Source organism: Engraulis encrasicolus, chromosome 14, assembly GCF_034702125.1.
Source record: "Engraulis encrasicolus isolate BLACKSEA-1 chromosome 14, IST_EnEncr_1.0, whole genome shotgun sequence".
NCBI lineage: Eukaryota > Metazoa > Chordata > Actinopteri > Clupeiformes > Engraulidae > Engraulis > Engraulis encrasicolus.
Window position 1 is genome coordinate 45,268,931 of NC_085870.1, and position 15,726 is coordinate 45,284,656.

Below are 15,726 nucleotides of genomic sequence, written 5' to 3' on the forward strand. Positions count from 1 at the left end.
CTGTGTTCCACTCACACACTGCACATGTTTTGTCACTGGAATATTGATAAAAACTGAGTTACTCATACGGCCAAGCATTTCAATCATATTCAGATATGTGCAGCCAATGTCTAACTGAATCAACACCAGATAATTAGTCGTTTGAAGTTGATTTTGAATCAAAAAGACAAAAACAGGCCCCGGGTCCAATGTCTGTCCAATAAGCAAAATGTGCCTTGTCAGTGCTCAAGTATGTTCCTCCAAGTACAAGTCCCAGATAAATATGAAGCTGTCGCAGCTGTCATATTTGTGCTTTTTTCACACACTTTCTCCGCCACAGTTGCATCACCACTTTCACTCCCACCCCTATTGTATGCTGTATTCTGCCTGTAAATGGCCTACTAACTAACTCACAGCAGACATACTGGTCGAGGGCAGACATGTCAGCTTTGTTCCTTGAACAATTGACTCCACAACTATGCTGAGCACAGCATTTGGTGCTGTTTTTTCTGCAGTGTCACATTGGTGCGGGTCGCCCAGTGTGTGTGTATGTGGGGCGTGTGTGCACGTTTGAGTGAACTGTGATCCAGATGCTGTCCATGTCACTTGGTTAGCACAATAGATTTCTCTCTCTCTTTCTCTCTCTCTCTCTCTCTCTCTCTCTCTCTCTCTCTCTCTCTCTCTCTCTCTCTGCATCTCAATCACAAGCACAGTCTGCTGTCCTGTCACTCAAAAGAAAGAGTTCTACAGAGAAGAGGTGAGGGAGGTGTCAGTTACTCCACATACTTAATTAAAGAATTCCTTCGAGACTCTGAACGTAAACAAATGACCGTAGGGGGCTTTTGGACACTAGTGTGGGAGAGAGAGACTGCCATGCTGCCACAGAGGGAGTTCAGGAACACCAAGGGAGGAGAAGACACCACAAACATTCACCTTTTTCAGAGCAAGTCACCAGCGAGCGTGGAGGATTGAGAGCATCACACTGCCCAGTGGAAAACGGCATCCCAGAATAGTTTTAAATCGTATTGGAGGTGAGTGTGGCATCGATTGAAGATATCAGTTAGGTGTCAGTAGTTTTGCTAGTACTGCTAGTAAATGTGACTTGTAAATTGTGCAGGACAAGGTCATTTGTTGTTGTAGTTGTTGTTGATGTTGTTGTTGAGGTAACTATGGCTTAGAATTAAATCCATAAAATCATTTGAATGAACATTTGAGACCTATTACCTCAACAACATTGGATACATTTTGAAGTAGTTACTTCCCTGATCCATTATAGCAATGTAATTCAATGGGCATAATAGGGAAGTGTTATTTTGTGTCTGAAACTTTGTTCAAGAGTTTGATCGTGATCTTTGAAACTCTACAGATGGCATTTTGGACAGGGAATCAGACACAGGCACCTCAACATGGAAAATATGGAACAGTTCCTGGACGATACTACTCTCAAGTGTAAGTTGACGTAGTGCTTGGTGTACTTTTAATCCTACAACTACACAAATGTTGTTTAAGCAGTGCATGCTGTACAATATTTAATCAAACAACCCATTTGAAGTCAATACAAATCTGTCTGTGTCTGTATGTGATTTTTGTTTTGCTACTAGCTATCCAGACAAGGGGCATGTTGGAGATTATCACCAGTACTTACACGCGCAGCCCGACCGTGTGTGCGAGCCTAACTACTGGACGATGCCAGGATCTAGAACTGGAGGGGTGCTGCAAGACTACTCCAACTGGACCGAGCCAGGAGCCTCTCAACACTTCCCCTTCGCCTTAGAGAGCCAAACCCGGCGACAGGTTGCAGAACAGACAGTGCCCGAGCGATCCGAGAGGGAGTGGCTGCTTAGAGAGGTGCAGAGAGCGCAGACAGAGAGGCTGGAGAGGGAGAGAGAAAGAGAGAGGGAGAGAGAAAGAGAGAGGGAGAGGGAGAGGGAAAGAGAGAGAGAAAGGGTTTTACAAAGCCAAAGATGGGAGTCCCTTGCTCACACCCAAAATCCTGTTCACTACCGTAAGGAGGGAGCCAAGAGGAGCTTGAGTAGTAGCAGTTATCGGGAGCTGGAGGCCTGGGCGGCCCGCTACTGCAACTCCCTCCCCAGGAGGAAGCGCCTCGAGGCGGGCCTGTGGGGCGCCGCTCAAGGGGCCACGACCAGTCCACAAACCCAGGACTGGGCAGGCAGAGGTTACGGTGGGGAAGCGTACCACAGGCAACCCCCAACCGCGGCCACCGTAGGGGCGCCGTTACCGTACGATACGAGAGACTGGGGACAGTGGGAAAGACAGGACACCCGGCAGCCTCCGCCGTATAAAGCTCCACCCCCCGCTGCAGTCCCTGACCCTGGAAAGACGCCCAGAGTGAAGGGAAATGCCGCCAACCTCAGCCTCCAAAGGAGAACCTTCAGCTCCCCTCCTTGCTACATCCCACCGCCACCCTACAGCACTCCACAGACAGCGAGTCAGTCAGCCCAACAGCATCAACCTGCTAGGCCACAGTTCAGAGAAAACATGCCTGCTTGGGACCCTGCTTGGGAACAACAGGTCAGGAACAGACAACATTTGCAGAATTACTGCACCCTGCCAGCTGTGAGGAGGCATGACTACACGGTGCTACCCCAGAGGGAGAGGTGCAGCGCAGACGACATGGAAGGACTGAAGTGGAGGAGGGCTGCTGAGAGCCACTTGGCATATGACAGGAGTGCATACCACCAAGATCCACTCAGGCTGAAATCATGGAACCCCACCACTGCTACCACAACAACACACAATCAACAGCCTCAGGTGTACTATCACCATCAACCGCAGGGCCTTACTACGGAGCCCCAGGTGACACCGGTTCCAACCACCGAGGCACCACCAGGCCCTGAGGAGAACACTAAAAGCAAGCCGAAGAAACGAAGAGGAGGGGAGACGATTTTTTGCTTGGTGTCACGCATGGGTGGTTTAACAGGCCTCTCCAGCTCTCCAGAGGACCCACTCAAGGCCCAGTCTTTGCCCTTGTTTGCTGTGACTCCGCATCCCGGGGTGCCCCAGGCAGCTCAGTCACAGCCGCATCCACCACAGGGGTCAGAAGAGAGTCAGCATCCACAACTCGCAGACGAGGTTGACTCTGCAGAAGCAGCAGCCCCTGACAGACAGCAGCCCGGCTCTGCTACCTCTGGTGTTCCGTCGTCTGACACACATGGCCATGGAATGGACAAGGACCAGCGACCGAAACCCAGGGGGCTCCAGCACTGGATGGATGATGAAAACGAGGCAGCGCACAGAGAGGAACTGCGGCGGGCCATCCAGAGGTGTGGGTCAAAGCTCCAGGCGGCGAGGAGGAATTTCAATACCATGGGCGTCAAAAGAGACGGCGCCGCGGAGACTCCCTCGAAAGGACAGGCCAAGACGTCCTCGCCGACATATCTCCCAGCCAGAAAGACGGACATGCAGCAGCAGGAGCCACAAAGTGATACATCGGTGAAGTTCCCCTTGTGGAGACAGCCAAAGGTGCCCAGCCGATCAAATTCTATGACAGAGAAAAATAATGACACAGGTAAAGATGACAGTCAGGCTCTTGTTGTGCAGGACCCAAAGAATAATGTAAATGATGGCGATAAGGAAAGTCAAACAGAAGTCAGTAAGGATTTGGCCGCAGATAGCGACAATGGCATTTTAGTAATTGATGCCACCTGTGTTGTTGTCAGGGTCGAGTTCATCTTCCCCCCTAAGAAGGAACACGTTCAGTATGTTTGCACACCGCCATGCAGTCCATGTGAGGCTGAACCTGCTGAAAGTGCCAATCTAGTGGTCCCTGCACCTGAGCCAGTCGGCCAGAGTTCAAATTCACTTCAAAACTCTAATAACGATGTAGCTGAAAGCTCACCATCACTTAATGGTGATGATAATAAACTTGGCAAAGAGCCATCAGATTTGCAGGAATCCAACGAGACATGCACAAGCACCAAATTGGAGCTTGAGACATCTTCAGCAGGTAATCAGTCTGAACTTGAAACTCAACCAGAGTCATTGAATACAAACTTAACAGAGCAGAGAGAACACATCGAGTCTCCTAATTCTGACCTTCTGCAATCACCAGAAACCATCACAGAGAGCAAGTCACTGCAGGATAGAGCTACAAGAATCTTAGCAATCCCATGTTCAGAACCTAATGGCCAGAACGCAGATTTTGTTGATCAGGTACGAACAGAGGACACATTGCCATCAAGCGAACCTAATAAAATGTCAGATGAATGCCATGAGTGTCCTATGGAGAGTGTGCCAGCAGTTGCCTCATGTCAAGACACAGACAAACAGGACTCGGAAACCTGTAGTGAGCATGCTGATGCGACTGCGGAGAGTTCACTTGAAACTGAGACGAATGGCTGTGGTGAATCTGTAGTGAATCGCTGTGATGAGAACAGCACTCAACAACTACATGAGGCCCATGAGCAAGACGAAAATGTGTATAATAGTTTCAGTGATAGACAAGAGGATGGTCTCGATGCAGAATCAGACATGCTGATCAGAACACCCACCGAACTCAGTCCGCACGTCGGTCAGGAGTCAGAGGATCCGTTTATTGAGGAGTTGCAGATGCCCTCTGTAACAGTCTCCCTCACCTCATCTAAAGACTGCTCAGACAGCACAGTGCAATCCCTCTCTAGCTCTGTTTCACCATCCACATCCAGGTCTAACACGCCCTGTGAGTCCCTGCATGAGGAAGGCTCCATGGAGCCTACTGAGCCCTCCTCTCCACCTGAGTCCACCACAAACAATGAATACCTTTCCGAATCAGATATGCTTCCAGCAAATGTTGACGTTATTGGGCCGCTGGTCACTCCAGCCTCTCCTACTCCATCTCCGGACTGTAGGTTTCCATCTCCGCCCTCCACTCCCTCCCTGCCCCTTTCTCCCTCCATATCCCCTCTACCCGTGCCAACTCCCCCTCCTCCGCCTCCTCTCTCTCCTCAACTTATGCTTCTGACACCACCACCACCTCCGCCTCCGCCTCCTCCTCTGTCAAATGTATCCACCCCATCTTCTACCACCCCACCACCCTCCATCTCTCCTCCTCCTCCTCCTCCCTCAAGTCCCCCTCCTGTTCCTCTTTCTGCTCCTCCTCAGTCTCACTCAGGCCCTTCCACACCACTGGGCGCTTCTCCCATACCACCCATCAGCTCCATCCCAGATCCACCACCTCCATCAAGCCCTTTACCAACACCTGAAATTCATGAATGCCCTGAGTCTGTGTCCCGTGTTGAAGTGTCACTTCCTGTGACATCAGCACCCCCTCCTCCTGTCCCCAAAGAGGAGGCTCAGTGCCCAAAGTCTCTCTGGGACGCTGTGCACCGCATCCGTAAGCACACGGCACCAGACTCAGAGAACGAGGAGGAGGAGGCAGCAGAGTCGTGGGAAAACCCGGACAGTGTTGGCTCAGACATTGTGGACTTAGACCTGGACGACGATTCGATGTTTGATCATGAAGCGTGGACTTTACAGGAAGTGACGTCACAATACTGGAACGCTGCGGAACATCAGTGCTCTACCAGTGACAGGAGTGCTTCTGCGAGTGGGACAGTCGCAGAGGGTGAATTGGGATCCTTCAATCTGATTAAACCGGGTAAAGGGGGTAGCAAAGGGCATTCAGAGGAGGATACCTTATCATGCAGCAGTTCGGACAGCCATGCCTCCAGAGACACTGTTATCATGGGAGATGGGGAGGGAGAAGGGGAGGAGGGAGAGGACAGGCTCTTAGAGACTGAGGCAGAGGATGGCAGAGCAGAGGACTTCACAACCTTTTCAGACCAGACTGAGAGCTTGAATGAAGAGCTTGACGTTATCACTAAAACATCACAAAGTGATGACAACGACTTGGATGGCAGCAATGACACTGATTTGGCGGGAATGCACGAAACACCCATGTTAGCCAGTGAAAAAGAGGGGAGCAAAGGATCTGTCAAAATCTACACCACTGAAGGAGTGGAGGAGAACAGGCAATCAGAAGGTGTTACTGAATCACAGGCTACCCTGTCCTCTGATTATGATGCGTAGTAGACAGCAATGTGAGGCAGTTAAAGACAGAATAGTAATTGAACCAGACAGGCTAAATTAAATGTCAGAGTTATATAGGACATTTTATGAAATCAGATTGGAAATGGCACTGGTGAGAGTGCCAGGACGAGTTAATCACAGTAACCGAGGTCTACTTAAAGTACAGCGAAAATAGATTAGTCTGATGTGAATATTTTCCACTTTTACAGTCAGATTAAGGGAGAGTACAGTTGAAAAAAGAGAGAATAGACATACTGTGTATTGTACATCTAACAGTAGCCTAGGGTAAGAGGTATATTAAATGCATACAGTTTCGTGATGTTCCCTAACCTATCTGTTCTGGAATCTCCATGTTCCTTTGCTGTGTATAGTCCTAATAAGGTAATATTTGTTTTGAGAATCTGTTTATGTACAATCTATGTGGATTTGAAAATAAATTAACTGTTATCTGCTTTTTTGTCCTTTTATATATATTTTTGTCCACAGCTTATATGTATTGTGTTACAGTGGTTTGTCATTTCCACTTCTTCTCACACAGTATGCAATAAGCAAAAACGTTTCATTTTCTCAACCAACATCATAATAATCTAATTAAAAGTCTGTGAGTCGATACAAAATCAAAGACTTCCATCACATTTTTAAAGGAAGCATAAGGGCTGTGCTTTCATCCTCTTTGACAGGTAAGGTCAGAGGTCTTAACATAGCTGTTATGCATTTATAAACCACTAGAGGTCGGCATTTTCATATGAGCTGATGAGCTCAGAGAAGAAAATGTGATGTGAACGAGTGGAAATGTTTCAAAATGTATTTTTTTCATATTGTTTCTTTTGAGGTGGCATATTAAATATCAGGTTAAACACACAGTAACGGATGAATCAATATTAAAAACTAAGTCTTTTAACAGCTAAAAATCACATACGGGGACAGGTGACTTCCGGCTCCATCTTTTGACATCATCTGGAGGAGGCGTGGTTTCAAAGGAAAATGTGTGTCGCAAGGATTTCTCATGCCTTCAGCTTGTTAGCCGCAGTCATGTCCTAATGTTGTCTGGAGTATGCCTAACTACAGCCTTTACATACAATTAAGGTCCATTTATCTGCACAAGTGACACACGGGTAAGTGTCCTGTTTACCCACATCCCGTTATTTCCCCTTCCTGATCCTGCAATATGTACCGCCGCTAACATGCTAATATGTCTGTCCACGGTCAAAGAGACTGCTATGTGGCCTAGAAAAGTTATATGTTTGTCATTTGACCTGTCTTCATCGTATCAAATCATTACCCACATCAATTGAGGCGCTGTGTGGTTTCAGTTAGCTCAAGATATTGTGTAATAATGGAAGTCCTGGTTGTTGGCTAACTAACCAAATTTACCTGCGTGCTGAAGTGTCATCTTGGTGTGTTGGGGTATGCTCTGTGTTCCATAGAAAGATTTGCTTATAACTATTCCATTGATTGCATTGGTGAGTCAAACTAGATCCATCAATTTTATAACAAGAATGTAGTCTACAGCTGTCGTTGGTCAAGTCAAGTGTTCTGATCAGACAGTCGGACAGGATCCACCGAGTTCCATTATCTCGGTATGTTATCTTTTTAGCTGTGTGTTAAGTGGGCAGGCAAGTGTTTTGTGTATGCATAGCACTAGTTGTACATTCGCTGTCATAAAACACAACATATTTATACTGATTTGAATTGCTCTATTCTTTGTGAGAGACACCAAAACATCCATCACTCCTTTCTGTACGCTCTAGTTGATTGAGTAGGTAATCTGTCTAGCCAGTCAATGTCCTTGACTGGTCTGGGAAAGCAGCCTATTTTTTCCATTTCTTTCCAACCTGTCAAGGCCTTTTTCTCGCCCACCTGCCATTACTTTAAAATCTCACTGGCACTCTGTGTCAATTTAGATAAAAGCTTTTTGTCCAAGGGCAACATGTAGAAAGCCTGGCAGGCTGGCGTTTGCTGATGAGTCACAGTGCCCCATGACATTTTGGCATGCATGCTCCTCCATGGCAGTGTTTGGTGTGCCATCGTCTGTCATCAGTGTTGCTTTCTCTATCTTCAGCAGTATTTGAGAACAGTAGGCTCCACGATGAAACTGGACTTGTAAACGTAGCTTCACATGACGCGTGCCTATATGGGTTCCTTGTATAGCATAGGCCTAATGCTTTATGGTGTACTAGAGTCTATACTGACTGAATGGGGGCACTTGCTCTTCCTGGTAGTTGTTGTGAAACTCTGCCACATGTAATGTTTTTCCCTCCAAGAGGAAATGAAGAAGAACAGGAACTTGATTCAACTTGTGCTGAAATGTGTGTGGCGTTTATACATAACACGGTATAGTCCCTTGATGTATTGAAAACATGCACAAGGATGTAAATCATGTAATGTATTTTGCTCTGGAGAATATTGGACTGCATGTGCTCACTGAAGTTAGTTGAGGATGTTGGGTGTGTACTGGAGGCAAGTGTGTGTGTGTTCCGTTATGTTTGACATGGAGATAAAAGGGAGCTGGAATCCACAGATTAGAGACGTGGCAGGCAGGGGACAGGGTGATCAGAGAGATTTCTTCTGAACCTCAACGCTCACGCAATGCTTCACCACCTCTACCCCTAACTCATTTTCCCGCCTAAAAAGTTCTCGATTTGAAGACTTCTACTTTTACTTTTTCTGCCATTTTCCCTAGGCATACTCACGGCATGAAAAAAAGTCTGTTGTAATGTAAGCTTAACATCAAAACTGCAGTTTTACTACAGTATTCTGCACAAAGTCATTAAAGTGCTCTCTTCGTAAATGCACTGTTGGACATGAAAAAGTCCTACCACAAAACACACAGACAAACACTGAAGAATGGAGCCCAAAACATAGTTCCGTAGTGAAAAAAACTACAGTTTTCCATTCGTACGGGACAGTCTTTTTACTTTATGATATAAAGGTGTTTTTCCCCCTGTTAAGTCATTAGTTTGGGTTAGGTACCCCCCCTGTCCTTTCCTGTGCAACTTTTGGGGGGGGGCTTTCCACATTTAACACCCTGATTGCCAATGAGAGAAGGACCTTTTGAATTGTGCTAATTGCAAGATATCAAATAAGCTCAGAAACATGTATCATCAACGACGTTGAGTTTGCGACACAAGGCCAGGGGCCACAGAAAAGGACGGGAGTTAGTGCACCCCTTGTCCTTTTCTTTTACACTCCTCTGTCTTAAGTTCATTTTCTCCCTGGGAGTTCTATCTGATGTTTCACGACCATGTGACTAACTGGTGAGCTAGCCTGGGACTTTATACATTCCTCCCCTCCCTGCTACTACCCCCCTCAATTCTAGCTGCTAGGCAATGAGAGTATGAGACCCCGCTCGCGTCTAGTCTAGACTCTCTCACAATTTATTCCCCAGCTCTCAGCCACCTGTAATTATGCTATTACTGAAGGCAAGCAGAGTCACAGTCCTCCGTAGTAGTTAATGCTATAATTTCTGGTTGTGTGTGTGAATGAATTTCACTGCGACTGTTTTGCACCTTCTGGGAGCTGGTTGTGGGAATTAGAGACAGGAAGTGTTTTTTGTTGTTGTTTTTTGTAGTGAAATAACCCTTTCATTGCAACAAAAGACACGAGACGCTCTTCACGCAGCCCTACTTCTTTCGCATGGTGAACTTACACCTCCACAGTTTGCTTGTCATGTGTTTTTAACTTTCTATTTTCCCCTCTTGCCTTGTCATGATTTCACAATGTCCGGATTAGTATTAGTCATGCTAAATCCCACTTAGCGAACAGAGTAGGCAATTGAGCTTCTCGTAATGTTGGTCATTCATGTCATGCCATGCCTTAAAATAATCACCAAAGTAAACATTTTCATTTCTTCACTGAGTGGGTCTCTAGGCCGTCTTTGCTGTACCATGTGTTCAGCATGGCATTTTGCAACACTACACTAGAATGGTATGGTTGGGCCCTGCCGTGGCCTACCATAGGGCACTCGTCTACCATGCGGCTGACCCGGGTTCGATTCCTGGCCCGGGTCCTTTGCCGACCCCTCCCCGTCTCTCTCCCCATTTGCTTCCTGTCCACTTCTCACGCTGTCCTGTCGAATAAAGTTGAAAAAGACAAAAAAAAATGGTATGGTTGGTGTCTGACATATTGCTGTGTGGTCTGGGGTGCAGTGTGGTGATTATGTTGGCAAATATCATGCTGAGTTAAGTTTTTCCCCCATGTGCAGTCTAAGCTTAATACGAGTCATCAGAAATAGACTTTTTACAGGAGGTGTGTTGTATGAGAGTGTGATGGAGTGGCCGTCACCACAAGGGTTGTGGGTGCACTCCCTCTGACTGTCACGCCAATGAGCCTGACTCTTTGGTGCAGCGTTCAGAGCCCCAGTATGGTATCCCAAAAGATCCGGGTTCGAGTCCTGGCGTGCCAACTCTAGTCGCCCTCGTTACAAAGGGTTTCAGCAGTGGAATGACCGGCTGTGAGGTCATTGGAGGTGCACCCAGCTGTGTTAGCCAGGCCAGGATGGATAACGCTGGTGTGAGGGACCCCACCCACCCCAACATGGACTGTGGGGCATCCTGGAATGGGAGACGTATTGTGGGTGGTATGTGAGGGACACCAAGAGTGTGTGAAGTGCGTGCGGGGTCCCCTTCCTAAAGGGGAAGGTAGTGTGTTACTAGGGTTATGGGTGCGCTCTGACTGTCATACCAACGAGCTTAGTTCTTTGGTGTAGTGGTCAGAGCCCCAGTATGCTACCCCAGAAGGTCCAGGTTCGAGTCCCAGTGGGCCAACTCTACTCCCCTTCGCTACAGAGAGATTTATGTCAAGTAGTCTAAGCCATAAATTGGTCCCTTATATTTAAGTAGCAGTGGAATGCTGGTATACGTATTTTTAATGACAGTGAGAACAGTATGGCTGAAACGCTCACATGTAAAACCTGTTGTTAGAGCAGAAATCGGCTACTGTTTGTTTTGATATTGGGTCATTCCATGTCAATTCACATGATTCCCTAGAATCTCCCCAGGTGACCCTCTCCGATTAACCCAATATTTAACATACAGATACCTTTTGATGTCAATTGAAAGAATACCAAGTATTAGCGCCCTACGTCCAACGGGTGCGGAGATGAAGCCCTCCAAAGTTGGGGTGTCATGCCCACTTTTCAAGCCTGTGAATTGCATACAAAATTTACAAGCAGATTTTGACACCTCTGCTTTTAGTTTGAAGGAAGATACAGGCCTAAAAATCACCATGGCCCCTCAATATGACCCTGTCTACCAGATGATGTACTTACAAATGGCATGCCTTGATTATTTTAGGCTATATTAAGCCTTAAAAACTGAATTAGTGAAACGCATGTTGAAGAGTCTTGCCACTTTGGGGTTCCAGATCTTGGAAACTATGCATGCTTTGGGAGTTATAATTGATTTTCCATCATATTTGGGAACTGTACAGTGTATTCAAGAAAAAGTAGGGCGCTCAGACTTTGAAAGATAAAATAGGAGGGACTTAAAAACAGCTTTGGGACAAAATGACCTTACGGTACCCTCTACTTCAGGCCTCAAATTAACCATGTGGGCACTTGATGACTGGAACGCCCTTTTAACCCCATGTACAGTAGCACTGTATCAAACATTCAAGCTTGGAAAAACTTTGTTTTTCAAAGTTCTTCATATTAATCTTGGCCTTCAAAGTATATGTGTTTTTCTCTATATCGTATCACAGTGTCTGTTTTGTCTGCTGCCATCTGCTGGTCTAAAAAAGTAACAACAGCGTAATGTAAGAAAACAAAAGAGGCTGGAAAACCTTGCCCATAATTAACCAATAAAGCACTGTAATTATTATACAGTATATTGCTATATATTTATGATTTTAACAAGCATGATGAATATTTCTAGTTTAAATAATTTTCTAAGTGTGACTGATTAATACTCAATCATGATGCCAGTCCCAAGATGGCCTCACCCTGCACTACATTTCTACCAGACATGGGGGTGGGGGTGTCCTGGTAGAAATGTAATCATGATTGAGCATTCTGCATAATGCTCGTTAAAATCATAATTAATATATAGCAATATACTGTAGAATTAAAGTGCTTCATTGGCAGCCTAGCAAGCTTAACCCCTAGGGGCGTCTAGATTTCTCGGCTACTTTATTGGTAAATTATGGGCAAGACTTTCCAACCCCTTTTGTTTTCTTAAATTACACTGTTGTTGCGTTTTTTTGACCAGCAGATGGCAGCAGACAAAACAGACACTGTGATAAGACATAGACAAAAACATATACTTTGAAGGCCAAGATTAATATGCTTGAATGTTTGATACAGTGCTACTGTACATGGGGTTAAAAGGGCGTTCCAGTCATCAAGTGCCCACATGGTTAATTTGAGGCCTGAAGTAGAGGGTACCGTAAGGTCATTTTGTCCAAAAGCTGTTTTTGATTCCCTCCTATTCCATCATTAAAAGGCTGAGTGCCCTACTTTTTTTGGAATACACTGTACAGTTCCCAAATATGATGGAAAATCAATTATAACTCCCAAAGCATGCATAGTTTCCAAGATCTGGAACCCCAAAGTGGCAAGACTCTTCAACACACGTTTCACTAATTCAGTTTTTCAGGCTTAATATAGCCAAAAATAATCAAGGCATGCCACTTTTAAGTAAGTTTACATCTGGTAGACAGGGTCATATTGAGGGGCCATGGTGATTTTTAGGCCTGTATCTTCCTTCAAACTAAAAGCAGAGGTGTCAAAATCTGCTTGTAAATTTTGTATGCAATTCACCTGCTTGAAAAGTGGGCATGGCACCCCAACTTTGGAGGGCTTCATCTCCGCAACCGTTAGACGTAGGGTGCTAATACTTGGTATTCTTTCAATTGACATCAAAAGGTACCTGTATGTGAGATATCGGCTAAATCGGAGAGGGTCATGTGGGGAAGGCGTGTGAATTGACATGGAATGACCCTTTTATATTTTGCGTCCAGAGGGGACTTTCATTTTCATTTGGACCACAATGCCAGTGTTGACCGTTGTAAGCTTACTAGGTTAAGATAAATCTATAAGAGGGATCAGTCGGAGTTGCCATCAAAACACACTATCACAGCTAGCTTGAATGTTCAGCCTATCTCACACACTATACTACAAAACTGTGAAAACTGTCACCATAGGAGACAGTTGGGTCAGTTATTACATGAAGATTGAGGATTTGCATAATAAACTGCCAGCATGCATGGCCCTCTTGATGTCTGAATATGAATAAGCTGATAGACTGCAAGACAATTTCCTGAGGTGTCTAATCAGCAAGTAGCCAATTTGGCTGATTGACAGCTACAGTAATGTATCACAGGAAAATCTGGAGCTCACGGATTAATCTTTTCGTTTTATCCATGCAAACACTTTAACACAAAATAATTAGTTAGCAGCACAGCTGAAGATTATCAGTGGTGCTCCAGACTCTCCGCAGGGTTATGCCCTGCATCCTGCTGAAAGCTTCTGACTCCACTCATCAGGTGTGATACTTACTGTAGTGAGCCCAGTCTTTAGTATGGGCTGCTTGATAGTAGGGCCTTATAAAATGCTCAATTAAATTATAATCATTGACAATCTATACAAACTGTCAAATGATAATTACTTGGAGTAATATTGCTGATGTATTGGCGCAACTTTCAAAGCATTCTCAAAGTTTTTTTTTGGAACAGAATAAATGCAGAAAGTTTACTATAAGAAAACAAAAAAATATGTTAATAGGTTCTTAAATTGATAATCGTTAAGATTTCTTTGCTCACACTCAGTGTTTGCTAGAAGTGAAGCTCCCTGCCCAGCCCTCGTCTTCAGTTCCCTCCAAAGCAGTGCCAGTTCAACATTACTACACCTTACCAAAGTGTTTTCTTTTTGAGTATTAAGATCTGCCGGGTGGGACTGTGTGAGGAGGGTAGGTTTTGCGACCCGATACCTCTGGAGCCGGTCGGAGCCCTACAGGAATTGGGTCAAGGTTTCCTGGCACCAAGCCTTCATTTTGTTTCCTCATGTGGCGTGCACAGAGTGGGAGGAGTTTTGATTGTTCATAGCGGCGTTCTGGTTGGCTGGTTTTCACGCGGGGGAAGTGCAGGTGGGATTTTCTCAAAGGTGCACTTGCTGTCTTTTTTTTTCCATCACCCCTCCTCCTTTCTTTCACTCTTTCTCCTTGGTCTCGTGCCTCTCGACTCTTCTTCTTTTTCTCTGTCTTTTTCTTTCTCCTCCGGCTTTTTGCGCTGGTTTTCTCTCTCTACCTAGTCATTCAGTCTTCACTAGGAAGAAATTCCTGAAACATTCTCGTCAGCCTTTGAAAGAGGATTGTCTGGGCTTTCTTCCTGGAAGCATGAACAAGCCAGAGGAACTGGTTATGACGGCCGGCCATTGGAATAGCAATGGTAGGGCCACACCGTGTGGGTGCCAAGGCATTTTTTGTCATAGTTTTTGTGGTTTGTCTGTGTTATTCCAAGCTCTCTTTGTAACCATGGTTGTGGTGGTGGTTAGCCCTGGCACATTCTTTTCCTACTGCTAACTATAAAAAGTCACATGGGGGAATTCCTTGGCTTGGAGTGAAGCCCTGTGCTGTGCTGTGTTGTATTGTATTGTAATATACTCTACTGTATTCTACTGTACTGTGAGGCAGTGGGAGACTGCTAGAGGAAAGTGGGTTACACAGTGCGGTGATTGTGACTGTGACTGTAAGTAAGGATGTGGCTCCCGTGTGTCGTTTGTTGTGATAGGTCAGCCGTCAGCTCCGCTAGACCCCCCCTCTGCTGCCGCTGCTGTCACCCCCGCTGCCCCCCAGCTCGCCTCCCTCATGAAGACGGACGGGGAGCCCGACCTCCAGCAAGGTAACCACTCGCATCACATGATCATACCGCTGCTGTAGTCAAGAGGTCAACACACACACACACACACACACACACACACACACACACACACACACACACACACACACACACACACACACACACACACACACACACACACACACACACAGTCACTCTCTCGAGCAATGTAACTATTCAGGATCACACCACCACTGCTCTAGTCATGTAGTCGGCACACACACATTGGGCACACACACAAGCTACACAGACTGGGGCGCACACACACAGTTACATATGTAGTACATGCATGAATCATAGAAGACAGACACTAAAAACGTGCACACGTCACATTCAAGTAAAGGTATGTGCCCATTCACACACACACACACACACACACACACACACACACACACACACACACACACACACACACACACACACACACACACACACACACACACACACACATAGATTGCAAGCATACCTAACCGTACACACTGCCTGTAAAACTGACCCAGGCACACAAAACACTGAGCAGAGCACAGTTTACAAGAAGGCACTGGCGACATGTGCTTAGCCATTTTTCATGTGTATGTTTATGTTATGGCATTAAGCAGCCATGTGTGCCTCTAGTCTTGCATATAGGACCTCATCTAGGTGTGCATTCTCAACAACAGGAGACTGAATGCTCACCAAAGGAAGGGTAAAGCTAAGTGTTTTTTAAATTCTGTATGAGCATTAAATACACCATAACACGCACACGCACACACAACTGAAATTCACTTTTGGTCTTTTGCCAGAATGCCTTTCATTCTTGCTGTGAACATCAGCATTGTGTGCTATATGTTTTACATGTTTAAAATGTTGTGCAATAATGTGTTTAATGTTTTGTGTACAGTGTATTTA

At 45.7% G+C, this 15,726-nt stretch overlaps 2 protein-coding genes across 3 annotated transcripts in view; both read left to right on the forward strand.

Annotated features, from left to right (window-relative positions):
* Positions 1 to 1,345: 1,345 nt before the first annotated feature.
* si:ch211-159e12.5 (protein PRRC2C) lies at positions 1,346 to 6,382 on the forward strand. Its single transcript, XM_063216678.1, has 5 exons — positions 1,346 to 1,428; positions 1,581 to 1,827; positions 1,906 to 3,520; positions 3,611 to 3,706; positions 3,947 to 6,382. Exons 1-5 carry the CDS (start codon positions 1,346 to 1,348, stop codon positions 6,004 to 6,006), a joined length of 4,101 nt encoding a protein of 1,366 aa, XP_063072748.1. The 3' UTR covers positions 6,007 to 6,382.
* Positions 6,383 to 6,986: 604 nt separating this feature from the next.
* slc11a2 (solute carrier family 11 member 2) overlaps positions 6,987 to 15,726 on the forward strand; it is a 29,633-nt gene continuing 20,893 nt past the window's right edge. The window contains exons 1-2 of one of the 2 annotated variants that reach the window (XM_063215894.1): positions 6,987 to 7,121; positions 14,731 to 14,841. In XM_063215894.1, coding sequence (XP_063071964.1) covers positions 14,808 to 14,841 — 34 coding nt within the window. In that variant the 5' untranslated portion in view covers positions 6,987 to 7,121; positions 14,731 to 14,807. Of the gene's footprint in view, positions 7,122 to 13,872; positions 14,389 to 14,730; positions 14,842 to 15,726 lie in introns of those variants that run through there. The other variant, XM_063215893.1, reaches the window with a different exon arrangement.